This window comes from Sceloporus occidentalis, unplaced genomic scaffold (genome assembly GCF_023333645.1).
Source record: "Sceloporus occidentalis isolate IW3139 unplaced genomic scaffold, rSceOcc1.0.p SCAF_4, whole genome shotgun sequence".
NCBI lineage: Eukaryota > Metazoa > Chordata > Lepidosauria > Squamata > Phrynosomatidae > Sceloporus > Sceloporus occidentalis.
In genome coordinates this window covers 29,996,894-30,018,161 of record NW_028316984.1, presented here as the reverse complement: position 1 = coordinate 30,018,161, position 21,268 = coordinate 29,996,894, and the positions used below count along the sequence as shown (strand labels likewise).

The following is a 21,268-nucleotide window of genomic DNA, read 5'->3' as shown; positions in this document are numbered from 1 at the left end:
ACAAAGATCGGTGGAGAAGTGATAAATTGCTTGGCGAAGGGAACAATTTAGTACTCATTGATAGTCCATAAAAAGACTCAGCAAACTTGCTAATGCTACTTTGTCTCTTAGATTAACTCACAAATCCTACTTGCCTGTGCCCATTTTGTGAGTGTGAAATCCAATCTGCTTAAAAAACAAAAATGAAAACCCACTAAACATCAGGATATCCACCATTCCCTCCTAGATATACATAATATAGTGTGGACATGGGGAGGCTTTCAAGGTGGCTCAGCAAACTCACATTAACAAATTAATAATCTAAAATGTATTTATTCTATTAAAATATTTATATTGTGCCCTGTGCCCAAGGATCTCAGCACTGAATAAATATCTGAAAATGTTTTCAGCAATTTAATAGTTAAAACAAGAGTTTCAAACCACTTAAAACAGTGCAGGAATCATAAATCTATGCACATAGTCAGATTTGGCTGAAAAGTTGCAGGGGAAAAAAACACATGTTTTTATTTGGCACCAGTGCGCCTAAGGAGCTTATGATCCATCACAAGGGAGCCACAGCAGAAAAGGCCTCCCTGTATACCTTCAGAAAATTAAGACTTCAGTCCTGAATGCTGATTTTTAGCACTGATCCCTGCTCCTCGCTCATAGTTTCATGTATTAATATCCTTCTCCAAAATCCATTATGGTCTCTTGATTATGTTTTAATACCGCTATATATTCAGTATGTCAGTTTGTTGATTCTCTTTGTCTATAATGGCTGATGGCCTTTCAAAATATATACTGTGTGCTGTAGAAGCTGTCTTTGATGTGGCATGGACACAGAAAGAAATTCTCTTGACTTCAGGCCAAACTAGGGATCTTGCTGACACTTTCTAATCTTTATTATTATTATTATTATTATTATTATTATTATTTGGTCTTTATTGTATTGGGTATTTTAAAAATAATCAAGCAATGGTAAAAAAAAAAAAAGAAGAGCATTCAACAGCATATATAATCCTGTACAGATTAAATTGTTTGGAGAACATCAGACCGTAATGTCAAATGGTAAGGAGATGAGTGAACAGTTGTATTATGAGTGTGAACAAATTCAGTAAATCAAAATCACTTTCCATAAAAGGGTTCATTGTTTTGTTGCACTCAATAACACTTCATTGCGGCAGTCTAATCTAAATAACAGATGTTGCATCATGTATACTTCCAGTAGAGTCTGGGACCCTTTCAGACAACATGATTATAACACAGTGATTGCACTTTAACTGCCATGATTCGTCCTATGTAATTCTGCAATTTGTAGTTTAGGAAGGGATATGCAGAATCCTCAACCAGAAAGGTCCTGTAGTGTTTCTGATCAAACAACAAATCTCAGAAATCAACAAGATGTAGCTGTGTTAGTTAAAGTATAATAATGTGTAGTGTGAAAAGGCACCTGGTAATAGATCCTCTGGATCAGCAATAGGGATACCTTTGGCCTGCCAGACATTTTGGCTTATTACTCCAGTCAGCCACCAGCAGCATGGTCAATGGCAATGGCTTGTGGTAACTGTAATATAAAGAAATATCTGGAGGGCCAAAGGGCTCCCAGATATATTCTGAATCATGTGGGAAGCAGTTGGTGACACTTCTTTTCCACATCCTAAGGATTATAGTTGCATTGTGGCCCCTTACCCATAAGTGCAGGCAGGGAAAACATATAGCCACAATCTTCTACACTCTTAATAATGACTATGTGTTTCTTTCAGGATGAGAAATAGGATTTATTCTTCTTAATACTAACGGCTAGCAAACAAAAGTAAAATAAAGCTACTGTCTCATGCCCCTCTTTTCTGCTTCCCACTGGATTCTGTTTGGCTAGTAGCCCATGGTGCTGGGCTAGATAGGCCAGTCTAATCAAGCAGGTTTGGCCTTATGATTCTATGGGAACATTGGAAAGAACTCATAGTCTGTCCTCTTTTAACAGCTTCAGTGAATCTGGAATGGTTGTTCTTCTTGGATGCTTGATTATTACCAGTACCTCCTATGTACTGACTTAAAAGGAAGACTGAACAGCTAATACTTGTATAGCTACAGACAAATATATTTTCTTTGCAGACAAAGTTAATGCCTTTCATTTGTATTACTTACAGGGTCTTATGTTGCTGTATAAGTTTTATGGGACATGATTTTTAGCTTCAAACAGCTCCTTAAATACACATTAAAACAATTTACATTTATTTGCCCTAATACCTTCCCATCTATAATTTTAATTTTGCACACACATTTCTTCAGAGACTGTGGTTTAATCTTATTGCATAGGAATAATTCTTACATTTCCACCTCCTGAAAATGTGTGTCTATATGTGGGAGGGGAAGGGGTTTGGTAGTTGTAGTTACGTTGCCATAAACAAATTGATTAGAACCAAAAATGAAATTGCCAGGGGAAGAAAGTGCTTATTTATTGGAAAAGGCAGAATGTACCTGCTAGCAAATATTTAACTAATTTGGAACAGAAAATGTTGCAAAGAAAAGCTTTCTGCAAGGTAAATGAATTCCAGTGTTCTCATTACCTCTGAAATTGAACATGAAGGGCCAGCCATGAAAGCCTCATGTTTGATAAATTTTGACCTATATGATGCCATTTAACATAAAAACAAGGCTTTAACCCTCAATAAAGGACACTGGCAATGATCAAGTGAATACTGAATATTGATGTCTACAATATGATGCTATGTAAAGAAAGTGTTGGTTCTCTTCTTGACCATGATCACACTGGTGCAGCAGATCCAACCCATCCATCTGATAGTTTCACTTAAAATAAACTACATCCTAGCCCCTGGCACTGCAACTTCTTCCAAACACAATTGCAATATGTGATCAAGGCTGTGATACCAGGGAAGCAAGTAGATGGGTATGGTTTGGAAATCTTGTCTTTAAATTGACTGTATTTCTCTTCTGTGCTTCCTTTTAAAAATGTTAGACCAGCTTATGCAAGGAATCAGCTGGTTCCCCCACCTGGCTTGATCTCTGTGTGACTCAGAAGGGCTACAGCATCCAATGCTGTCCCACCCATTCACTACAGCTTTGGGGTTTGGGGTCTTTTAGTAGTAAGGGTCAATGTGGTGCATTAGACTAGGAGGTTTGAATCAATTCCTAACTCAGTGTGAGTTAGGAATGAGGATTCACTACATTGGGGTGGAGCTGTTGTGTGCACAGAAAAAGAGGTCTTAGCATGAAACAAGTTTGAAAATGAAGTGATTTAGGTAGTCGACAGAGAGGACTAAAATCCATTCCTAACAGCAGAGGGAAATGGAGGTTGTCATGTTGAGCCAGAGGTACAATGGAAACAATATTTGATGTTTTTCAAGTGTTAAGAAGCCCTGCTGAGAAGAATTCTGGACTGGCAAGAATCTTTGCAGTTCAGGACTTTTTCTGCATAAAATTCACATGTTATTGTTTTGTGTGGAAAACAGCATTTTCTGCACAAGAACCAGCGTTTTCTGTGTGGAAAATAATATTGCAATTTAGACATATTAATTCCAGCACAGAAAAGGACTGCAATTGGGGATTTGTTTTGTGCTAAATTCGTACACAGTTGATTTAGCTTTTTGTTGTTGTTGTTCTGGAAACACCATTTTTGTGCAGGAAACTGAGCAATATCTAACATTTTTCATAATGGTCTGTCCCAAGGTATTACCTGAGGACTCAAGAGGCATAGCTACCACCAAAACAAACAAACAAACAAACAAACAAATCCAGAAGAGAATATAATAGTATATTTAAGACTTGGGTTTGTTTGTTTTTTAATCTTCTTTATGAGCCACCTATGAAGTTAGGAAAAAGATGTGTGCTGCACTAGAGTAATTCATGGGCTTCTAGATTAGGTATCTCTTGTATATGGATCAAGCATTAGGGGAAAAATGGAAGAATTCGGCAGTTGTATAGGTCAACCGAAGATGTCAGCATTGATTTTTCTGCCTGACCTTTGGTTCTGACTGTTGTTTGTAAGAAGATTTAGTCTGTAACAAATTAAAGACACCACAGAGTAAACTGCTGAGTCAGAGTGCTAACATGAAATGTTCACAGTGAGCATGATCTTCATATCTGTGACAATGAGGGGGGGAAAACACCTCAAAATCAGGAATATGGTTTGCAGGTAGTCAAGAAAATACTATCTTAATTAACAAGCTGTCCATGAAAACTGCATTAATTTTAGATAAAATTCAATCGATTTCCTTTTGTTCCTTCATGAGAAATTATCCAAATGGGGTTTGAACTTGATACAATGTGCAAAATAAATAATATTTTAACCAGATCTGTGTGATAATAGGACACAAGAACATCAGTGTGGCACAGCTGTCATCCACCTGTAACTTTACTCATTGCTGGATTGCAGTTGTGCTTTCATTGGCCTGCTATGCAGAATGAGCACTCTGTTAATTTGGGCTGCTACACACCTTAAACTGGAGCACTAACATATCCTGGCCACAAAGAAGCCAATAAAATCAAAATTACTATGTCAGGTTTTCCCTGCTACAGCCTTCTCTTTTGGGCTACCTTTACAGTTTTGAGGGGGAGGGAGGTGAAAAGAGAATGGAGCAATTTCCATTTGTTGTAGATCCCACAACACTGGGGAATGTGTATGAATTTCACATGGATACTGACACATTGGAATGGGGTACCTTTTCTAGTCAGGTTGGAAGGACACACACATATAATTCCACTATTTGTTTCTTTACTTTGGATATACTCATATCAGCATGGAATTGCATCATTTGGAAAGAACCACCACTGCCTGTTCTTTGGTGTATGATGAGTGTCTTAGAAGGTCCTCCACACAGATGGACCATGGGACCATGCATCAAGTATGGATAAACATCTTTCCTCATTTGGTCTTTGTATAGAGAACAAAGAACTTTATAGAGAATAAAACTTTATAGAGAATAAAGTTTTCTCTCACTGGTGAGATTACAAAAGGGATTATATATCCCTTTTATATATAGGGTGAAATAGCTTGCAAGTATTCTTTACATTACTAAAAGAGTCCTTCTGCCCCTCATTCAATTTATTGACAATGTTATTTGTTTGGCAGTTGTAATAGTGTATACGTTGGCTTTTCAGTTAGAGGCTCAAAAGGCCATAGGAGAAAATGTTATCATACTTTTTGGAACAATCTCATACAGTTTATCTTGGCTGCGAGGGAATGGAATTGGGAACAACACATTCTTACACAAGCTATGAAGAAATGTAGCTTTGTGAGAAATGAGGAAAATATTCCATTCTGATTAATCCCAGTTTTGAATTTTAAACCTCAGGTTCTTTCTATACTGCAAATTCTGGTACATTCTTCAAAAAATGAACTGATCTGCAGGAGCCCACTTCAGCGATTATTAGTATTAACAGCATGGTGAGGACTTTGTTGTTCATACTGGTCACATAAATGTTAAAGATAGAGACTCTCAAAACGAGGGGGAGGGAAGCTGTAATTCAGTATCAGTATGATGGATTATGTAGTGCAATGGTTCCAAACCTTTGGTCCTCCTTTTGTTTTTGATGTTTTTAGCTCCCAGAAGCCCCCAACAATTTGTCCAACAGTGAGGAATTATGGGAGCTGTAGTCCAAATCGTCTAGAGGATCAAAGGATCATGGGAACCATGATATACTGTAGTGATTCAAAACAAGACTTTAAGAAACTGAACATGTATTTTTAAAAAATAAATAAATAAACAGATCATCATCTGTTAACATGATCATGTGCATGAGCCCTCCGTGTTTCCAAGGAACTGAACCAAAGCAATCAGTTTTTTCAAATTTTCACAGGTTTATCTTTAGCAATTTTATAGATTAAATAATTAACAAGTCTGTTTTAAGATCTTCAATGACATTTTTTAAAAAAAAAAAACCCGCTTCCAATTCTCTGCTAAGAAACTGCCAGTATCTCTTTAGGAAGTTAATTTGGCTGACAGGCAGTGAAGAAGCTTTTGTCAGCATGAAGCTTTGGGGTAGAAAAAAAAATGGTGCTAATATTTCACTAAGCACTATCAACTCCTGTATGGACTGACTGACCAGTCAGATCAAATATAAACACCTTATAGGCCTGTTACACAAATTGCAAAATACTGAAATTCTGATGGGATGGGGGTTTATTCTTTATTGCCTTAAGTCATCTTGACTTGTAGGAGAGTTCACACATGATTTGTTTTAGGACCCATTTGTTTGCCTTTTTAGCAGATCTCTTTTAGAGCACCACATCTCCAATGAGTTATCTTTCTATTAGATTTCTTCTCCATCTGGTGCCACATCCATACATCATGATGGGAAATATGATAATATGGACAATCCCAACATTAGTGTTCAATTGTATATCTCTGCACTTTAGGATCTTGTTGAGTCATAGCTGCCCTTCCCAGTCATAGGTTTCTTCTGATTGCTTGATTACAATCTCTATTCTGATCCATGATTAATCCAAGGTATGCAAAATCTTCACTTCAATTCCTCATCATCTACATTGGCTGGAAAATTATGGAGAAAAGTATATACTGGCTTTAGAATAACACCTACAGCACACACACCAGGGTTATATTGGTATGCCCACTGAGGCCTAAGAGGCTATTTGGATTCATCTTGCTGTATAATAGTCAGTGAATTTAAAATTTAAGTTGAGCTTGTTTCTGTTGAACAGCATACAGATCTTTTAAGAGAAAATCTATTCTTCACGGCAAGGGAAGTAGAGTATTAGGGCTCTTGGGCAATGAATTACAATATGCTTCTTAAAGTATGTTCAAGCATCCCCCCCATGTGTCCCAACAAAAACAAAACAAAAATTCCCAGCACATTTAACATGAAAGTCTCTGTACAAGTATTTAAGGTCTGCCCAGTTGGGAAATGTCTTTTCAGTGACTTGATCTTTAAGTACTTATGGCATGTAACTTCATAACACATCAAGTAAGACTAGTAGTGAAACTCCCTAAAGCTATAAAAGGACAGAAGAAAGATGGTAAATTTCCATGAAAAGGCTTAATGGACTGGAAATATATTGTAAAATAAAAAACAGGGTTCAAAAGTGGGGTTGAGAGAAACACCTGTAAAAGAAAATCAAGCTTTCTCCTTGGATTTCATTCAGCACCTGTTTGAATACATATAATTTTAAATTCTAAAGTTCTTTGTTCAGAATAGGTATTTACTTTCATTCATGATACATTTTTGGAACACCTCAAGAGAAGAAATGATTAAGATCTACTGTCTGCAGGCAGTCATTTGCATGCACATGCATAGATGTGTGTCTGTATGTGTGTGTAAAAGCCATTAAAATGTATGCATTTGAAAGGGAATCAGTTTGTCTCTTGTAATGAAGCCCATTAATGAAAAATAAACAACTTAAGTATACATAATAATGGTTGGCAAGCTCATGATAGCCATTAAAAAAAATCAGTTGTAGAAAATAGTCATTAAAGTGAAAGCGGGGGGGGGGGGGGGATGAAGGGAATCATAGAAGATGATTATCTGTCTCCAAGAAAGAAAAATGACCAAATGGGTTTACACTAAAAGTCAAACTAGGTGTTGAGGAGGATATGCATTCCCAACAATTAACTATTTTATAAAAATCATCAGATATGCATTGCCTGAGAATCAGACTTCAAAATTAACCCCATGTTTCACTTCCAATGACTAATAAAAAAACAAAACACACAAAACATAAGACACAAAAAAAAAAATTGTAACATGCCAATCATACATTTTTCACCACTTGAGGGAACAAAAGGCCTGAACAAACAGGCCAAAATAAAACTGCTTTTGGTCACTTTGGAGGTATGCTGTTTAAATGGCGCACACATCTTAAGAGGCCACATGCTGTGTCAAAGCTCAGTTCCAGTCCTTAAGACTAGAGCATGGCTTTGGCACAGCTTCCAGCTTCTTGGGACACATGCATCATTTAAACAGCATACCTACAAAGTGACCTGAAGCAGCTTTATTTTGGCCTGTCTGTTCAGGCCCAAAGCTTTTGAAAATCAGCAAGAATGGTCCCATTTGCTTGAATGGGGCAATTTGATGTTCATAACTGTTGCAATGGAACCAATGGTACTTAAAAATGCTGGGCTTCTAGTAAAGTGGATAATGACCTAATATAATTAGAATGCCCATGGCAGCATTGGCTTGCTTTGTCAATCAAGTTTACAAAAGAATAGACTCTTTTCTAACTTTATCACTGATACTTGGCTGGCTTAACTATGTGAGTGGGAAAATGTGTATAATTAGCCTTCTGTATCCACAGATTCTGCATCCATTGATTCCACCAACCAGATCTTGAAAACATTCTCCTCAAAATTACAAAAAGCAAAACATGATTTTGCCATTTTATATAAGGGGCATCATTTTATTACACCATTATATATAATGGGACTTGAGCATCCAATGTATACCATTAAAAAAAGCATACACACATGCTTTGCCAATGAATTAATGGCTGTAGACAATGCACATAATTCAAAAAATTGTGCACAGATGTGTAGATTTTTAAAAAAATGCACATGCACCCCCCCAACACACACACACACACACATTTCAAGAAACACAAAACACACAAAAGAGAAAGTGCACGTGCCAGAAACAGAGATACGAAAAGGCAAAAACAGATGCCAGAAATCTGGGAAAGTTTTCTTTTAAAGACTACACTTCCTTTCATATCTGGTGGTGTTGCCTAAAACTTAAAATATACATGCTACTATTGAACAAATGTGACACATAACATATGTAAGACCAGAAATATATTTGTTGAATACGTTGAATAAAATCCCAGTACAGATGGAGAGGAAACATGGATGCATTATGTTTTACTTAATAACAGCTGCCCAAATACAGTCAGCCCTTCTTATACACGGATTTGTTATACACGGATCCAAGCATACACGGTTTGAAAATGTTCCAAAAAAGGATAAATTTCAATGATCAAACCTTGATTTTCCATTTTTTATAAGGGACACCGTTTTGCTCTGCCATTATAATTAATGGGACTTGAGCATACACGGATTTTGTTATACACGGGGGATCTTGGAACCAAACACCAGCGTATAACAAGGGTCCACTGTAGTATTGGCACAATACTGGAAGAACCAAGAAATGCTTAAGGTAGATGACTGGTTAATCAAGTTACTCGAAATGTGTGAAAATGGACAAACAAATTTGCCTCATAAACTATAAAGACATGGAGGTAGTAGAGAAGGAATGGTTTCCGATACTGTTGTATTGCAATACTAAGTATTGAAAGGTGCAGGAAGAATGATAATTGGTTTAGAGTATTAAATTATTACTAAGGAAAGATGTCAGTGTATGGAATAAACTTTATGAAAACTTTATTGAAAATGAACATAACTGTAATATAGTTAAAAATAAGGATATGGAAATAACGAGAAGATATGAGACTATGTATTAGAGGAACTGAGGAAGTTAATGTTCAATGTGTATTTATGTTGGGATTACATGTTATATAATCACCATATTGTAAATAACTGATGGTCACGTGTTTTATTATTTTGTTTGTATGTATTAAAAAAAATAAAGACTACAGTTCCCAGAATTCCCTAGCCAGCTGATTGGGGGACTCTGGGAGGTATAGTTTTAAAAAAGTAACTTCAGCACAATCTGGACTTGTTACATGTGAACATCTATAGACAGAGCTCCTTACCTTCCCAAACTGGAGTGGGGTGCGATGGGGGGGGGGGGTGTTCTGTAATTTTAAAAAAGCTTTCTGGGAAACATGGTTCTTCTGCTTGGGAAAAGGAGAGAGTCACATAATGTGCAAGTCAAAAGTCATATATTCAACCTCTGACATCTCCAGGTAGATAAGCCTGGGAAAGACACCTCCTGAAAACCTAGACAGCCATTGCTCAGCTAGATGGTGCAGTAGTCTGACTTTCCTGTGCTCCAGTGTGGGAATACCTTCACACCATTTTTACAATGTTCTTATCTATGTTTCACACAATATTGGAAAACATGTGGCCAATATCCAAGGTAGTGTGTTTCCATCTCTGAGATTTTTAAGCTGCAGAGAGAAACAAATTTAGTCTCTTCTTGGAATACTTTCACATGATGCTGCTGCCCATGTTTGGTTGATAGTAAACGCAAGCTTGACAGAAGGACTAATTGGGAAGCTGACACATGTCCTCCATGTCAGCTCTCTATCTGCTACCTGTGGAGTCTTCAGATAGAAGGGAGGTTCTTGAGACACTGGCAAGTGAGAACAGTCTAGGTCTGCCTGACAACTGTTTCATGCCAAGGTGTTCTCAGCTGACAAGCGGCCCTGATTGATCTTTTGAGAGGTAGATCTAGAGAGTGAATTCCAGTGAAGAAACAGCCGTGATTGTCCTTTTTTACCTTCTGCATGACAATCTTGATCTACCCCTCAGGAAATTTCATTGATGCCTTAAGAAAAAGATGGTGCAGATGATGCTGAATGTAAAATATTACTTTTAAGAGTAATTTCCAGAATCCTCTATGACAATTTCAAATGTTTAACCTAGAGTTACGCACTCATTATGTAATTCCATTCACTACATTGTACCTAGTTTAGGGGCTACCTAGAGACCATGAAAGTCCACCAATACCTACTTACCAGCAGCCACTATAAGTGATAGGAGCCTGTTTCCTAGTTGATCAGGAAGCACTCCCATGACAGATGGCCTTTGTTTGAAAACCAACGAAGGAGACTCCACCACTCTCCAAGGCAGTATATTCCAGTGTCAAACTGCTCTTATTGTCACGAAGTTCTTCTTAAGGTTTAGATCGAATCTCTTTAGCTTTAGTCCATTGCTCTCAATTATGTTTAACTTTTTTTTTTGGGGGGGGGGGGGGCAGGTTCCTAAAAGCTGCTGTTCTGTTGTGTGACACTCACCAGAATCCACACACACACAAAACTGTAACTATAAAAAGAACACAAAGAGTTATACTGAAAAAGAGGGGAAGTATTCTCTTGCCAGATAATAATTGTAAGGTAATTTAGGCCCGGTACAACCACCCCGAAAGGGCGGGCTGGAGGCGTCCGGTTTTCCTGTGGAGGGATGCCGCAGCAGCCAAACTGTGTGTCGTCCCTCCGCCCCAAAAAGAACCTGGAAAAACTAGGTTCTTCTTGGGACACCGCACACACGTTGCGAATGTGCCATCAGCGCACTTGTGATGTAAGTGACACGCAGTGCCGTCTATATGCTGTGCAACACTTATGTCATGATGGCGGCCCCCATATTCATGGGAGGTTGCCATTACGCCACCACTGTGACGTCCTAGGGTTAGGGACTGTGCAGTTGGTGCACAGTCCCTAACCCTAGAATCGTCCCCTGGATGCTGCTTCTTGGCGGTATGCACCGGGCCTTAGTTACACCTCAGTAGCCCCAATATATTTTTTGCCAATAAGCATTTACTTTGAATTAATTATTTTCAGGTTTAGTGGTGGTACAAGGATATACAATTTTGAATGGTCAGGGGAATTGTTTATGTCCTATAGGATCCACCATGGGCCACACTAAAGCCAGAAATGTAAAAAAATTTTACCAAACAAAGTGAAGTTGAAGGCTTTCACAGCTGGTACCCATAGAGTCCCCACCCCTACCCCACCCCACACCCTCTGAAGATGCCAGCCACAGATGCAGGCAAAATGTCAGGAATAAGTACTTCCACAATATGGCCACATAGCCTGGAAAACCCACAGAAAACTTACCAAACAAACATATAAGTAGTTGGAAGTTCAGTTTTGTTTGGTTTTTATTAGGAGGGAAGTGATCAAGGAACTGCTAGCCATATTTTATAGGATATCAGAGGAACAGAAAGCATTTTTTGAATGCTGGGAGGTAGAGAGCATCAGAGATTTGGGGACCCTGGAGCCAGATGCACAGATGCTTTGGGGAGCACTTTGCCCATACCTGGAATAAGGTTAGGGGGTAGTTTTTGCAAATGCTAAATCTTCTTTCTGTTAAGATATTATCCATGAGGAACCCCTGCATAGTGCACAGAAATGCCATGTGCTGAAATGACATGAGTGAGCTGTTGTCGATGCCAGCTGGGCTTCATCTGAAATCTCCTACAGCCTGGGATAGTTGCAAAAAACTGTGGCAACCAAGGTTCCCCCCCCCCCCCCCCACACACACACCAAGAAGCATCTACCGAGCTTCTAAAGAATACCAATCTTTCCCACAAAATAGTTGAAAAGTTTAGTTTTTGCATCATTTGGATGTGATACTTTCTCCCATTTCCCAAGACAAAGCATGGCCAGAAGGTTGTCTCTCACTTATACCAACCTGTTGAACTACACTGTAGCCTGATCAGCGAATGGTGTTCTTCTGCTTTGGCAAGGACTTCAATTCAGAATAGGGCGCGATAACCCAGAGCACTGAAAAGCCTACCTCAGCTCTCTTATTATGTGTTTGGCAGTGCCGGGGGCATTTTGTTGATAAGAATATAGGCAAGTCTGCCAGAGCTTGCAAATATCATTAGTAGTTCTGTTTGTGCATCTCTATGAAATAATATTATCCCTTTGATTTAGCTCCTCAGTTCTGAAGTAGCAAAAGAGCATCATAAATAATAGATAATAACCACATCTCCATGCATAACAGCTTGGATAACATTTAAAAACTTAATCAAGCAATTTTATGAGACAATTTTTTATCTAAAGGTACTTTTGCAGTTGCAAATACTTTAGCTTATTTAGAACACACTGACAACTGGGCACAAACATCTATTCCATCATTACCTTGGTAGGATTTGGTGGAGTTCTAAAATTATTGGACTAATTTTTCCATTGAAATACACTAGCTTTAGTTTCCCCTTCAAATCACACATGAAGAATGATGCTTACATATGCACTTGTTGTATACTGCACTGTTATGGCATATGGTTGGGAACTTCTGGGGAGAGGAAGAGAGGGGGTGGGATTTCTCCCTGCCCAATAGACTCAGGCAAAAACAAACTGTATCTCCAAGCATACCTAGCCATCCTCATTAATAACTTCTGCCTTCTTCACCACACTGATGTTGCTTGGCCACACATGTCCCAGTTTTCATTTGTGAAATTTTGGAGGGTTTGCCATTGACCATGGTGTTGAGATGGTTGACAGTCATAGGCCAAACATCTTGACATTCAAAATATTCTCCATGCCTTGCATATACAATTTGGAAATTAAAAATTTTCTTACAAACCTGTCTTAGACCAGATAGGTTTGTGATGGAGCAGTGATGTATGAGCTGGATGCATTTTTCAGAGCATATAACCCATTAGGAACAGAGTAAGTTACCTTACACCAGACCAATCTTTGTTTAACTATCTCAAAACTGTCTGTTCTGAGTGGTAGTACTTCTACGGGGTCTGAGGCAGGGGCCTGTTGCCTCACTTGCTATATGACTGAGAACTGGGAAATTGCTAGTAACTTGTAATTAAATCCCCTCCCCAAGTAAGATATAACTATGGGCCCGAACAGACAGGCCAAAATAAAGCTGTTTCGGGTCACTTTGGAGGTATGCTGTTTAAATGACACACACATCCTGAGTCCAGAAGCTGTGCCAAAGCTGTGTTCCAATCCAGCGCAGCTTTGGCACAGCTTCTGTCCTCTTAGAATGCATGCATCATTTAAACAGCATACCTCCAAAGTGACCTGAAGCAGCTTTATTTTGGCCTACCTGTTCGGGCCCTATATTACAATACAATAGTAATAAGGAAGGATAGCTTGACCTCTGTTACACTACAACTACACCTTTTTAGTTACTTTTACAGTTATGGGTATGAGGCCTCAGTAAATGGTGGGAGAGGAAGATCACACAGTTGAAGTCTGGATTGTGCTGTGCATCGTGTTCTGCTCTGTTGTGTTTTGTGCCACAACCACATGCCAACTGCTTGTAGAATTGAGGGACTATACAGACCTGGATGGAGGCTGCAGCAACCACATGCCATGGCCTCCAGAAGGAGCAAAAAGAAGCCCTTGTTTTTGTGTCCTGGAAGGGGTGCCATAGGTGCGCTCGCATGCCATGATGATGCCCCTTGTGCACAGTGCTATTGAGGCACTGCGCACGACAAGTGTCATCATGGCATGTGCCGTGTAAATGGGTGCGCACTAACATGGCGCCTAGGCAGCACGGTGAGGGCTTGGAACATCCAGGCACTCAGCCTCACTGCGCCTACAAAGTGCTGGTCTGTAGAGCCCCTGAGATGTTTAAAAAGTAACATTCTAGTCTTCTTAAGAAAATGGGAAAATAAGGAGTTACTTTTAGAAACTGTATTTATAGCAATAGCTATGTTGGGTTAGAACTATAACTTATTTCTTTTCTTATCTTTTTAAAAAACCCTTTCCAAGTTTTGTCCAGATACTTTTAATGCAGAGGCATTGTGAACTGAATCTGGAGCCTTCTGCTTGTACTCTACTACTAGGTTACAGTCCCTCCCACACTTTTTTATCAAAAAAGGAACAACAGTTTTGTCTGTCTCTGAAAAATGTCATCACCAGTCTTATCAAAATGCTTTTGGCCTCCTTGATGTCCCTCTGACATTATGTCCGAAAAGAAACAGCTAAATTTGCTCTGAAATCTAAGTTTAGCACAAGGGTAGGAAACTGAACCAAGGAGGCATCTTTCATCTCACAACCACCCAATGGACTGTGATCGCAAGTCTTGACAAAACTGGCAGGAATGTGACATCGCCTTTTGTTCAGAGCTCAGCCAATTTAGGCTGATTTGGTGGATTGGCATTAGAGGGCAGGTAAAGGAGACAAAATTGCCATATTTTGGAGTGGTTTTGAGCATTTTGTGGCAGCAACTCCTTCCTTCTCTCATGCATACACATTTTTGGGGAGCTTTAGAGGTGCTTCTTGGGATGTAGAAAATGGGTTTAAGGGCTACATGTTGAACATGGATTTCACTTTTTCCATCTATATTATAAGACATGGTTTGCATCTTGTAAAACAACAAAAACAACAACAAAATGTGATCATCATTTGCACTTCATTTGGCGACACCAAAGGCTGCTTAGCTAGTATAGGCCATTAACTAGAAAACATTTTTGTAGATGATCCCGTTAATGATTTTGCTAAGATAGATATCAAATTTGTCTTCAGAAAGCTTTCCTAAGAACTGTTCTCAGGAAGAAGTCTGTGAGGATTTTAAAAAAGGGGTGACTTCAAGAACAAGTGCAACAGAATAACTTACCACCTTAAAGTCAGTCTTGAAAAACTACTCACCTACCTGTATCTTATTTCGGAATGGCACAGTTAGCATCATCCCATTTACTCTTTTGTTAGACACAATGGTTCAGTAAAATTGACAGGTTTTTTTTTTTTAAAAAAAAACCCACATTTAATTAGCTCATCAAATGTACAATGCCTTAAGCATGTTGATGGATCCTACTAATTAATTTGAGAGTTTTGTTACATTATTCAGACTTATATATATAAAAGAAAATTGGAGCCTTCTATCAATAGTGGATTTTTGCCAAGATCCTCCATCCCAGAGCTGTTCTCTCAAGCACAAGAAAATGTGTAATGAATTGCTGAACTAGACGTGTGGTTGATTATCTCACAAATATGTCTTTAGCAGGGACAGTATCAGAATGTGTCATTGTTGGGCATAAGCAAAACCCACACCAATTCAAGGGAGAGCACTATTGATTCCTGCGGCTTTTTGCTACATTGCAAGCAATGCAAGGAAATCCAAGGATAAGAAGCTTAAGCCACATCCTCTATATGTCTTATATTTCTTATCCTCTATATCTCTTCTTCTCAGTAACTGTGCAGATTTAAGGCTGAAGAAGAAGGCAAATTAACAACAGCAATGGCAACAAAGTAGAGGTGGCAGGCCTACTAAAAAGTATTGTGATAGTTGGGACATGTTGTTTCTTTATCCAATTTCCATGCCTCCTAAAGTCCTAATGATAGCCTCTTGTCCTGAGTACAGGTTATGTATCAGGACAGTCAAATGCTGTGGCACACTACTTTTTTTGAGAGCGATCCATAGATTTTCATGATCTATACAACCGAAGGCCTTGATATAATATACAGTACAGGCTGATTTTCTTTTGAATTTTTTGTGTGTGCTCCATTATCCAGTTGATGTGTGCAGTATGATCCCTAGTGTCTCTTGTTTTCCTAAACCCATCTTGGACATCTGGTATTTCTTATTCCATACATAGTTAAAGTCTTTGTTGTAGAATTTTGAGCATCAAAGGGTAGGGATGGAAATCTTCACTAGCGTCATTTTCAAATGAAGATATGAGTAATTTTAGCCATTTCCCTCCCACTACAAAATAATTCTTCACTATTTGCAATTTGGGATTTATTCTGCACAAAAAAAAAAAACAAAAAAAAAACATTTTATCTGTATGTGCACATGTGCATGGGCAGAAGACAGAAGTTTTTGTGCAGAAATGTTGTGTCAAGAGGCCAGATACTGAATTATGGGTTGAATGTGATTTATTACATGGAATACAGTTGATCCCAGCAAACTTGGCAATCAATGGCAGCAAAAAAGGAGGAGAATGTAGAGCTCTGGAAATTACAGACAAATACCTGTTAGAGCAGAGCAGGAAGCAATTGGTGTCTGGTAAATGTGTGGCATTGCTTGCCAACATTTGTCAATACGTGAGGGGAATCGAATGGCCTGTTGGAGGTGAGCCAACTGATAGATGCCAAACCCACAGCATAATCCCCCGACACACACACCTGCAGGAAACAGCATTTTCTCTGCAGAAAATAAGATATATTTTTGCATAAAATGCTGTTTTCTGTGCAAAAATTCCATGTGGACATTTTTTGTGCAGAATAAAACTCAAAGTGCAAGGATTCTCATCAGTCTAGAATTCTTCTTGTTAGGGTTTCCCGCCATTCAAGACAATGTTTGGATCAATTTTTTAATTTTTTAAATATTCTTTCCATCAGTAGGCAAAAATTATTTATCCCACACAACCAATGCAATTTTGTAGCTGCAGCAATCTAAAAAAGAAATGTTGAGCACCAGTGAAGAACAGTGTGAGTGCTGGACTAGGACATATCTCCCCTTGGCCAAGGAAATCCACTGGGTGACCTTAGGCAAGTCACATTCTCTCAGCCTCAGAGGAAAGCAAAAGCAAATCCCCTCTGAACAAATTCTGACAAGAAAACACTTCAATAATAATAATAATTTGTATTCTGCTTTTCACAAAGGAATCAAAGTGGATTCCAACAGTATAAACAATTAACATCAAACAATTAAAAATTACAATTTAAAAGCCCCCAAACCCCAACCCTTCCCCCTGTCATAAAATCAGTGATCAACCCATAAAAAGAGATTAAACATCAAAAAATTTAAAACTATCCAATAGAAATACATTGATAGATTTGCCTTAGGGTCCCATAAATTGGAAATGAGTTGAAGGCATACACAAACAGCCAGAAATTTATCTGCAGACATTTCCCATATGAATATCTGTAGATATATGGTATCTTGTACTGATGGGATATGGTGGTTTAGTGGTTAAGATGCTGACTCTGATGATTGCAAGATTGGCAGGTCGGCAGTTCAAGGCCCAAGTCCCACATGACAGAGTGAGCTCCCATCACTAGTCCCAGCATCTGCCATCCTAGCAGTTCAAAAGCATGCAAATGCAAGTAGATAAATAGGTACCATTTCAGTGGGAAGCTACCAGTGTTCTATGCAGTCATGCTGGCCAGATGATCACAGAGTTGTATTTGATAACGCTGGCTCTAAACAAAAGTGAGCAGAGCCCCCTTAAGTCGGACATGAATTGACAATTTTGTCAAAGGGGACACCTTTATCTTTTTATCTTGTCCTGAGCCCACTTTTTTCTTTTCTTTTCTTTTCTTTTTGTTATCCATTTTACATGAGAATGACCAGTGCTGTAGTTGGCACTCTTTTCTGCCATATAAAGGAATCTTTAATCCAAATTTGTCCATAAACATGTGCTGTTATTTGAGCACAGGACAATTTTTTTTAAATGGTCCAAATTACTTATAGAGGAAGAGCCTTAAGAGCAGCAGGAGGAATACGATATTTAGCTGTACTTTAATATATTTGGATCAGTGCTGGGAAATGACAACTCCTTTCTTAACAGTGTGTGACCATCACCTGTCAGCTTTTTGCAGTGTGATGGAGAGAGAGAGATAGCTTTATCACTTGGCTGCTGAGGTGACAAGCAATCAAGAAGTGACAGGGCTGATGTACACATTGGCAGCAGATGGGGATGAAGATGATGTTGACCCAGGAGAGCAGACATCTGGTTTGTTTGCATGGTAGCCTTCCAAACACAGTATAGAACCAGTGAAATTAGCAGGTTAAATGGTCCCTTGATGACCATTGCACAGACATATCACAATAAGGACATGCATTTTAATTATAAACCTCTGCTAATTTTGGTAGCACAAGCCATGAGCAACCTTTAATTAGCATGCAAATATGCCTTCTCCCAATTTCAATTTACTGGTTGTTAAATTAATTATATGATTACTTATTCTACCCTTCCTCCAAAGGAGTGCAGTGCAGGGTTCTCCTCTTCCAACTTTAAATTCCCAACAGCCCTGTGAAGTAAGTTTGGGTGAAAGCTAATGGCTGGTCCATGGTCACCCAGCGAGCTTCTGTGAGGACTCTTCAGCCCTCGTTGAGCATTAACCACTATACCAGCTTGATAGCTATTGAAGGGCTACAGCACAGTGATGAAACAAATGACCTGGGTTCGCAGCGTCACATTTCTAGGTGGAAAAGACTCCTTTGGAGAGTCAATACAGGGAAGACTGGCTTGTTAGACGAGCAGTCAGACTTGGTAGAAGGGCATCTTCCATGATCATTAGTGCTCAGTGGTAGGAGGCAAGAGATGCACACATCACTATTACCTTAATATATCTGCAAAGTTAGGTGTTGCATGTGAGGGGGGGGGGCGGGAGTAAAAACCAATTACAGTCCAGGATGGAAAGCCTTTGACCCTCCACATATTTTGACCTACGCATCCCACAAGACCATTCAACAAACCCAATTGTAAGGGATGGTGGGAGTTCTGGTCTTCTGGAGGACCCAAGGTTTCTTAACCCTTCTTTAAGTACAGTCATGTTGCAATGGGTACAATCAAAGACCTTTTTCATGGAAAATGAATGTCTTAAATGATGTCTGAAATAAATAATGATTCAATTATGTGGCCATAATAATCCCCCAGTCTATTTACTTTTCTCCAATACTGAAGCAGTGAATTGTTCATTATTGTTCACTGAAAAAGCCCTGTAACCAAACTAAATGTCTTTTAATCTCAATATGTGTTGTGTTGCAATGTATTTATTCACTGAAATGTTTTTGGTTTTTGTGGGTTTTTTTGGTCAGTGATTTGTGCATGGAGAATGATGTGGGGGTGGATGTGGGGGTGTGCTTCCCCATGGAACTTAACTGCCTTAAGCAAGATTAATATTCATTTTATTTGTTTACTTTTCTGTAGGATTAAAAATACATTTCTTTCACCATGTGTCTTTGGAAAGCCCTAGAGGTAGCTGTCAACTGGAGTGCAAATTGGAGTGTGTAAAAAACATTGTGTTCCTCTGCTGATAAAGCAAATGTGGTTCAACTTCTAGTACAGCAGTGTAAATGTTGACAAATTTGATTAAATTACAGAGAAAAAAGAAAAGAAAAACACCTTTCCCATTGGTAGTGTCAAAATAACAGCTAAGAATGCACTTTCCCTTCTCTCTTTGTTTTCCACAGGATTATGCTGAAAAGGAGAATACAATAGCCAAGGCCCTGGAAGATCTTAAAGCCAACTTCTATTGTGAACTTTGTGACAAACAATACTACAAGCATCAAGAGTTTGACAATCACATCAACTCTTATGATCATGCTCATAAACAGGTGCGCATTCCACATGTTTTCTTTTATGACAGCCAATACTATGTTAAAAAACAAAGAGTTGTTTTGAAAAGTGACTCATGGCTTAGCCTTAGATAAGGGGGCAGAAAGAGATTTTTAATGCAAACATACCTATCTAGTGAGAAATGCTGCCATCAAAACATGCAAATTTCATTACAAAGAGTACAGAATGAATATTCAAATCAATCTTACCTCAACTGAACTGCCAATTGGCCTATTTGTGTATATCTCTATCCTCTGCCTACCTATCTATTTTAGTGATCAATCATCTGCTTTGGTAACAGGTTCTTGGTTAACACATCTACCACATAATTAAGAACTGTATTACAAGTCCTTCTTTGAGTTCTCGTGCCTCTGACATTATGCAGATGATTACTTAAGAAAGGGCATTTTCTGTTATCATGACATTTACATTTATGTAGTTCCCTCCCCATATATGTTATGGTGCAAGTCTTCATTACTCAGTTTTAGAGACCAGGCCAAAAAAAAAAAAAAAAAATCTATTCTGTTCTCTCTTGCATTTTTCATAGCATCTGATCTGTCTTTTACAATGCTTCTTCTCTTTTATGGAATGCTGTTTTTACTGTTTCCTGGCTTGGTTTGGTGATGTTGTGGTTTTTTGTTGTTTATTGAAGATATATTATTGTGCAAGGCTGCACTTTCATACTTACCTTGGAACATGTTCTGTTGGACTCAGTTTGACCTACATCTGAATGTATAGGGCTACACTGTTATCCTCACTTGCCTAGGAGACAGCTCCTTTAAATTCAGAACAACTTGCTGCTGAACAAACATGCGTAAGATTGGTAGGCCTTATCATCCTATAGCTAACCACCTTGGAGTAATCCCATTGAACCCTGGCCCTGTCTGTATGTGCCAAATAAACTGGCCTCTCTCTCTGTGCTCTTGGCAGGGAGTCTGGATGACACAGGCACCAATGCCCAAATCTGGCCTGAACAGTCTAGACTATGACTGGGCTGTTGAACACCAAATCCAGGACATACCCCTGTTAAAATGGATTTAAAGAACTCTGTGTTTGCTTGGGATCTTTCCAGGAAATCCAGAGCCCTCTATTCTGATGATGGGTGACTGTTTAAAATGTGTCCCCTCTGCTGCCCACAGTGGTTGCCACTGCTTCATGTCACTTGCTGTAAGGTCAGGTGCCCATCCATGTGACTAATCTGAGCACCCTATTCTGACCTCAGATCAAGTGACACACTGTTGTGGTTATGCCAGGTTGTACAGTGGGACATGATTATGAACAGCTGCCCAGAGTTGGAATGAAGGGCTAAGGTAACCAAGGGAGGTCAGGGTAGCTTTGAGGCCAGGATACATCTCAGTACTAACATCTGAAGATTGAACTGTTTTGTTTTATTAGATACCTTGTTGTTATGTGCCTTTATGTAGGTTCTGACTTATGGAGACACTAA

General features: G+C 38.9%; 1 protein-coding gene across 2 annotated transcripts in view; it reads left to right on the top strand.

Moving 5' to 3' along the window:
• ZNF804A (zinc finger protein 804A) overlaps positions 1 to 21,268 on the top strand; it is a 260,991-nt gene that overhangs the window by 180,068 nt on the left and 59,655 nt on the right. The window contains exon 2 of one of the 2 annotated variants that reach the window (XM_089519616.1): positions 19,677 to 19,820. In XM_089519616.1, coding sequence (XP_089375742.1) covers positions 19,677 to 19,820 — 144 coding nt within the window. Of the gene's footprint in view, positions 1 to 19,676; positions 19,821 to 21,268 lie in introns of those variants that run through there. The other variant, XM_089519617.1, reaches the window with a different exon arrangement.